Below are 8,280 nucleotides of genomic sequence, written 5' to 3'. Positions count from 1 at the left end.
CAGTTCCTTCTTGAGAGGCCTCCATTGTCTCCCAGAACAATGGAGGCAAATGGATTTATGATACATAGCACCCCACACTGAACAATGGGATAGACGGGATAGACTTCTTACACTGAATTCCCAGAGGTACATGGCTATGGGTTTTAATCAAATGTACACTACATGACAGGAGTTCTGCTGAAGAAAAATAAAAATAGAACTAGAAAAATGCAGGGGAAAAATGTAGTTTCTGAATATTTAAACCTCTAGGGTGGGGCGGGTGGGATGTGTGTGTAAAACAAACCAAAAAAAAAAAAAAAAATCTCAAAATCTTCAGCTTTCACATTTGCAAATATTTTAGACATAATAAATTTTTGGTCAAACTATAATTATATACACATGCATATATTCCTAAGCTAACAAGCTGACTTCAGATAGAAAAAAGGGCATTACAAATATAAATACTGCATATGTTTCCTGTGTGTGTGTGTGTGTGTGTGTGTGTGTGTGTATATGTGTGTGTGTGTGTGTGTGTGTGTGTGTGTGTGTGTTTTGGGGAGGTTCTTTTTCTTCCCATAGCTTTACTAAGTTCAAAAAATAAACATATTTACTCTAGAGAGGCTTAAGAATTATTTTGATGAGGTGGGTTGCTACAAAACTTAACTATATAAGTAATAAACGTGTCAAAAAGGTTTCAAAAATGTTTAATAGAATCACAACTTATTGCTGTGATATAATTTGATTTTGTATTGTCATGTATAACCTTCAAAAGTTATTTTCTGTTCATATACTAATGAATCAAATTACATTGGATGAAAAATTATCAGAAGATTTTTTGGTATTAATAAAACATACATATAATAAAAATATTCAACATTTTTTTTTTTTTTTTTTTTTTTTGAGACGGAGTCTCGCTCTGCCGCCCAGGCTGGAGTGCAGTGGCCGGATCTCAGCTCACTGCAAGCTCCGCCTCCCGGGTTTACGCCATTCTCCTGCCTCAGCCTCCCAAGTAGCTGGGACTACAGGCGCCCGCCACCTCGCCCGGCTAGTTTTTTGTATTTTTTAGTAGAGACGGGGTTTCACCGTGTTAGCCAGGATGGTCTCGATCTCCTGACCTTGTGATCCGCCCGTCTCGGCCTCCCAAAGTGCTAGGATTACAGGCTTGAGCCACCGCGCCCGGCCTCAACATGTTTTAAGATGGCATTTTAAATAGTAACAGTACGGCAGCAATATAACATGATGTTCTGAAAAACTAATATGACAAAATAGGATTAGTTGTGATTTGTGGATTTCCGTTTAATATAAACCTTGTTTCTTTTTTGTTTTTAATGAAATTATATCTACTAAAGTAAATGTGGCAAAATGAGAGAAGTAAATCAAAGAGAATTGACCAAAACTGGTATGGTTATTCCTCCTCTAAGCCAAACACGTCCTTCAAAAGGGTCAAGTAGTCAATGTATTTCGCAGGAATAGGTGATGGCATACCAAGCCAGATATCTTCACATCTCTAGAAAAAAAACCAAAAATGGATATGATTAGAACCACATTTCAAAGTACAGTTTTGAAAATTCAACACCAAAGTTTATTTTCAAAGGGAAAATTTCTACCATCTACTTTAGGTTCATAAAGACTTTGTGGTACACTGGATACTTGTTCTTGATTCTTCATTCCCTCCCTGTATAAGAATTACGTGCCCACACTCTTTGTCATATGACTCTGTAGAACCTCCCATGGAGTAAGAAGAGTATATTTTCCTGTTCCTTTGATATGTGGTTGGCCACATGACTGGCTTTGACCTATGTACTGTTAGCAGACATATCATGAACAGAGGCTCTAGCGTGCTGGCATCATTTGGCTTGGCCTTCTGTGCCTCTGCCATCACCATGAAAAGAACATGGCCCAGGATGCTGCTGTTTTTAGAATGACCAAGGGGGATCAGACCAGGCTGGACTTGCAGACTAAGAGCCAAGCTTAGCTGAATCCAGCCATGCTTCACTGACCTACATGCCCATAGACAAGAAAAATAAATGTGTCTTGTTGTGAACCACTGAAATTTCAGGAGTTGTCATGCAGCATTAATACAGTGATAGATCCTCCTTACTTTCTTAGGAACCCAATTTTTATTTTTATTTTATTTGTTTTAAGACAGGGTCTCACTTTGTTGCCCAGGCTGGAGTACAGTGGCACAATCTCTGCTCACTGCAATCTCTGACTCCCAAGTTCAAGTGATTCTCATGCCTCAGCCTCCCGAGTAGCTGGGATTACAGGCACATGCCACCACGCCCGGCTAATTTTTGTATTTTTAGGAGAGACGGGTTTCGCCATATAGGCCAGACTGGTCTGGTCTCAAACTCCTGGCTTCAAGTTATCCGTCCACCTCAGCCTCCCAAAGTGCTGGAATTACAGGCGTGAACTGCTGCCTAAAGAACCCAATTTTTAAAATACAAACTGGTAGCTATACTGGCTGCTTGGTTACTGTTTCTTCCGTAAACAGTGAAAAGAACACTGGATCACTCACAGTGTGATCTTGCAGATAAGCCACTTTGTGTGTGTGTGTGTGTGTGTGTATACATATACACACGCAGATGCACATTTTATATAATATGTAAATATGTGTGTATATATACACACACACAAACTTTTTGAATATGCTGCAATGGTTAATTAATATCAACAAGAGGCAAAGTCCATATATATGGTTGCTTATATTTCTACTGTCAAGGTTAAAATTTGACTGTCAAGGTTAATTGTTGTATATAAGAGGTTCTATATCTTTACTAGTGTTACATTAGTATCCAGAATCGCAAGGTGTCATAGAAATATAGGTAAAGGCTCAATAATTTGATGTGATGGAATTTTGGAAGCAAGCTGAGTAAGTGGTGTTTCAGTTGCACCTTATGGGATGAAAACCAGTTCAGCAGAGGGTTTAGGGTCGTGAAGGGTGTTCCAGGCATAGGGACCAGTGTAAGCAAAGGCCTGGAGACCTAAAATCTATTTTCAAGAAAGGGTGAGTAGCCCAGTGTGGTATGTGGCACATGGTGCAAAGTGGCAAGAGAGATGGTTAGAAGGAGAAGCTCGGGCCAAACTTCTGGCCTTCTGTGCTAGTTTCTACTTGAGGCTGTGGTTACGGGAAGTCACTGTAGGTCTTCGCCAGTGAAATGACAGAAATCTGATTAGAAACTGATTAGCTAACTTGCTGGATGTACAGAGAATGAAATGAAGTAAGAAAATCAATCTGGAGGTGAGTGCAATAATACCGCTGAAAGACGACTGTGCCATAACCAGGGCAGCTGAAGTGGGCATGGAGGACAGGAGCTACCTCTGAGAGATGCTGCTGCAGGAGAACATGAAATAGCTAGAAGGGGATCAATTGAAATGGTGAAAAAAGAAAGGTGTAGTGCTATGGGTTGAGTTGTGTCCCCGCCCCCCGGCAAAAGAGGTATGTGAAGTCCTAATCCCTAGTACCTCAGAATGTGACCTTGTTTGGAAATAGGGTTTTTGCAGATGTGATTAGGTAAATTAAGATGAGGAAAATGAGATCATACTGGAGTAGGGTGGGCCCCTAATCCAATATGACTGGCCTCCCTATAAGAAGACAGCCAGGTAAAGACAGAGACACACAGGAGGAACACCAGGTGACCACAGAGGCAGAGATTAGAGTTTTGCAGCTGCAAACCAAGGAACACCAAAGATTGCCAGCAAACCATCAGAGTCTAGGAAGAGGCAGGGAAGGATTCCCACACAGGTTTCAGAGAAAGTGTGGTCCTGCTGACATCTAGATTTTGGACTGCTAGCCTCCAGAACTGTGGAAGAATAAATTTCTATTGTTTTAAGCAACTCAGTCTGTGGTACTTCGTGAGGGCATCACTAGGAAACTAATACAGGTAAGGATGTTTCTAAGAACTCTAAATTTAGTAATAGTTGACAGTATCTGTTATTAGTTTCCTGGGGCTGTCATTACAAAGTACCACAAAAGAAGTGGCTTAAAGCAACAGAAACTTATTCTTTCACAGTTCAGAAGGCCAGAAGTCCAAAACCAAGGTGTTGGCAGCATTGGATCTTTCTGGAGGCTTTTAGGGAGAATTTATTCCATGCCTCCCTCCTGGCTTCTGGTGGTGGCTGGCAGTCATGCCTTGGCTTGTAGGCATATCACTCGAGCGTCTGCCTCCAACTTCACATGGTGTTCTCTGTGTGTACCAATATGTCTTCATGCGGCTTTCTTATAAAGTCACCAATCACTGCATTTAGGGTCCACTCTAATCCAGCATAACTTCATTTTAATTAATTTTATCTGCAAAGACTATTTCCAAATAAGGTCACATTCTAAGGTTTGGGGTAGACATGATTTTTGGAGGGGACAATATTCAACCCAGTGTAATATCATAAGGAAAGCAGGAAGAGTTTAAAAACATTTTTTAGTAGGAAAACAAGGCTCAGAGGGAAATTCTAAGTTCGGTTGTGGGCATTTTTTCTTTCAGGTGTCCATGGGACATCAAGGTGAAGATTCTGGTAAACATCTGTAAATATGGTTCTATATAGCACAGAGCTAGAATCCAGAACTGTGCAAAGATATAGAAGTCACTGGAATATGAGTGACATGTAAAACTATGACAATTGACAACACTGTCATAGAATCAGACAATAACTAAGTACCAGCATCTCTAATTCAGCTGTAAACCCTTAATTTAAGAGATGATTTATGATGATGATAAACTAGTTGCAGATTTGTGCAGGGTTATAGATAGGAATCTTGCAATTACCTAGTAGTAATAGGAATAACAATACATTTATTGGATATTTACTACATGGTTGATACTCTTTTAAGTGTTTTACATGTATTAAGTTATTTAACCATCACAGAAATCCCTTAAGAGGTAAGTATTATGAGGATAATCTATTTACGGAAAAAGAAACTGAGACATAGAAGGATTAAATAGATTGTCTCAAGTCAAACCTCCAGTCAGTGGAGAAGCCTGGATTATAATAACCTGGGCAGTGGGGCTGCAGAACTATGCTCATCTGTGGGGCAACACTCCAGAGCTGAGAAGGATCTATTTAGAAGCAGCTGGCTTTCATCCTACATAGCTACATTTGGTCCTCACACTTCCAACAAGAAAAGTTAAGTACAAAACAAGGCAGTTCTTGAAGTGATACTACTCTTCTCTCTCAAGGATGCTGCCTCTCAGAAGTTGAGCCCAAACCACCAACTGGCAGTATGAAGAGCGAAATGACCATTCAGATGGCTGATGGCTAAACCCACTCCTAAGGGGTGTTTTGTGCAACTCATACCACATGGAACTTGGTAAAACGTCCTTCCTTACACCAAAAAGTAGTAAACCATTACACACACACACACACACACACACACACACTAAACAATACATTTTAATCAATGAAGGCTAAGATCAATAGTCATTCAACTCCACTATTTAACATGTCCTCAAAAATTTCATTACAAAACTTACAGCAATATTTGCTCTTAAGTGATGTTTGTAAATTTAATCTCATTATAGAGAAATAATACAAATATATGCCTTCAAAAATCACCATCCTGTAATAGGTCTTTTAAATAAAAGTTTTCAACAGAGAAATAATGCATTATGTAACTCATAAAAATATGATGAAATTATTCGGGGACTGGATCCTCTTATGAAACAGGTCAGGACTAGAAGATTCTGCCTCATAGCTTATGAGTTAGCAAAAGTGGTTTTGTTTTTGTATTTTTTGAGCAAGGAATTGTGATTTCAATGCTGACAATAAAGAGAAAATAATAGAACTTACAATGCAATCATGAGAACTCAAGAATTTGGAGATGAGATCAAATTTGTTAGCAACTTGGGCACAATGAAACTCAAGTAAATATCCATGAGATTTGGTATTAAGGATAATTTAAGATGAAAAGATAACCGTGGTCCATTTCTTTAAATCCTGACCACTTTAAACCCCATGACTCGCACAAATCTCTCCTGACTACTCTGGACCCATTGTGCTCTTTCTTTCGAATCAATGCCACTTTCCTTGATTATTTTTCCTTTTGTCACTCTTCCTTAGGTTCCAGGTGGGAGTGACTTTCTGTCCAAATACTTCATAAATGCCACAGCACATTAGCAGTGCTGTGGGTCCATCTATTGCCAACCCCCAATTTCAGGGAGATTTTCACACCTATTGGCTTAAAATGGACTAATGGAATCAAATTTGGGACCAAAGGAAGGTTAGGAAACAGGGGAGGTTTCCAAGGCTCAGGGGATGGGGTGAGAGGCATCAATAAAGTAGAGGGAAAGGCACTTTCTTCATAATTTTGTCTATAATTGGATCTACTTAAGGAATCTTGTGGCTAGCCCCTTGGTAAAATGATGACATTTTTGGCAACATAAGAAATCCACATATTACCACTGCCTAATTGTACTTTCTAATAAATCTGCAAATGTTCCAAATACTGTAGAATCTTTATGAAAATCTGGGCAGTGAGTTAAAATAGTGTCTTCATTGATTTTTTATTAACCCTACACTATGCAATGCAAAGAAAACTCATATATGGCTTTCCCAGCAGTGCATATCAGTTTTAAGTGGGAATAACTGTGTGGTACTTTTACAACAGGAGGAGTCATCCACAGAAGTTGATCCTGCCCATTCCAGGTGAGAACAAGCTTACTTGCATCTCTGTAAAGCAGATTCCCCTGGCAGTGCAGGTTTGGAATTTGGGATTTTAACTGTCTACGTGTAGCAGGCTCTGCCAGCACCCCTTCCTATCTCCTCATTCTTTCCACTCTGGAGCACACCAACCTGACTTCCAACGGCCAGCACCTGCGTTCCTTCACCCTAGGGCTTCTCTTTGGCCTCTGAGCCTTGCTTTGGCTGTCCCTGTGGCAAGCCACAGTGCCAGGGAATTATTTCCTTTCCTCCACTTCAAGAGCAGCCCTCAAACAATGACTGATGGGAGTTGATGGATGAATACTGTGGCTCCCTTGCACTTTGGGTGGGATGACTCTGAAGTGTCAGTGTTTCCCAGTTGCATTAAGCTCTAATCATTAGGTCAGGTGTGGGGGCTCACACCTGCAATTCCACCATTTGGGTGGCTGAGGTGGGAGATCACTTAAAGCCAGGACTTCTGAACAAGCCTGGTCAACACAGTGAGACCCTGTCTCTACAAAAGAAAAAAAAAAAAAAAACAGCAGGGTGTGGTGGTGTGGGCCTGTAGTCCCAGCTGCTTGGGAGGCTGAGGTAGGAGGATTACTTGAGCCCAGGAGTTTAAGGCTGCAGTGAGCCATGATCGCACCACTACACTCCACCCTGGGTGACAGAGTGAGACCCTGTCCCAAAACAAAACAAAACCTTCAATCGTCTACATCATCTACATTTGTAACTGGTTTAACTGGTTTGCTAATATGCCTTTAGTAGCTCCTTCCCTTCCCTTTCTCACTCTCCCACTCCCTTACTAGTGTTTTCACTTCTCCCCGCAAAATGATTTACACTTAAATCTTTGTCTGCAAGTCTGCTTCTAGAGGAAGTCAGATGTAGATTCTATGCAATTTTGCATTTATCAAAATTAAGAACATGTCTAAGAAAGCCACAGCACAGCTTGAAACAAAGCAACTTCCTGGCAAACTGGATGAATCCAGAGTCTCCAAGTGACTTCCAGATAACTCAAAAGACAGCACTCAAATCTCAGAACAAAATTTGATGTAATCTGGAGCATAAACAATACATGCCACATAGTGTTTTCTGGAAGAAGGAAGAACTATGAAATGCAGAGTGAAATTCAATAATACAAAAATCATGATTCTAAAATGTCTGGGAATCATTGTCTCCAAGAAGGCCCTATGACATCTTCCAAGCTGGCTGTCACTCGAGGCACTTAAGATGTCAAACCAGTTGGCAATAAATTACTCGTTCATCAGTGGTGAAAAAAATGTAGCTGCCGATCTGTAAAATCGCACACCCTTGAAATGGGAAGCAAAGATGGCACTGGATGAAAACCCAGTAAACAGCAGCTGCCCAGTGAGAATAGCAAAGCTGTGTGTGAGCTAATGGGCCCTAGATTTATTTGCTTTGACATTTTTAAAAGGAAATTTAATTGGATTATGTCTCCTTCTTGTTTAAAATTTTCTACTGTAATACTGGCCACCAGATGCATGAGGGGAAAGATCGGGAGCCAATTAAATTCCATGCTTCACTGAAACAAGGTTATTTTTATTCCTCCCAAATGCAAGGCAGATAGAGTCATGTTAGTGATTTCACCATGTTACTCCCCTCTACTCACTAGGAAAAGGATGTTTCTATGAGAAAGATCTATAAATGTAT

General features: G+C 40.3%; 1 protein-coding gene across 1 annotated transcript in view; it reads right to left on the bottom strand.

Moving 5' to 3' along the window:
* Positions 1-1,384: 1,384 nt before the first annotated feature.
* Positions 1,385-8,280, bottom strand: part of EFHC2 (EF-hand domain containing 2) — a 336,667-nt gene continuing 329,771 nt past the window's right edge. Inside the window, exon 21 of the mRNA XM_030934607.1 lies at positions 1,385-1,486. Coding sequence (XP_030790467.1) covers positions 1,385-1,486 — 102 coding nt within the window. The remainder of the gene's footprint in view (positions 1,487-8,280) is intronic.

This window comes from Rhinopithecus roxellana, chromosome 7 (assembly GCF_007565055.1).
Source record: "Rhinopithecus roxellana isolate Shanxi Qingling chromosome 7, ASM756505v1, whole genome shotgun sequence".
In the NCBI taxonomy this organism is placed as follows: domain Eukaryota; kingdom Metazoa; phylum Chordata; class Mammalia; order Primates; family Cercopithecidae; genus Rhinopithecus; species Rhinopithecus roxellana.
This window is presented reverse-complemented; position numbering and strand designations above follow the sequence as displayed.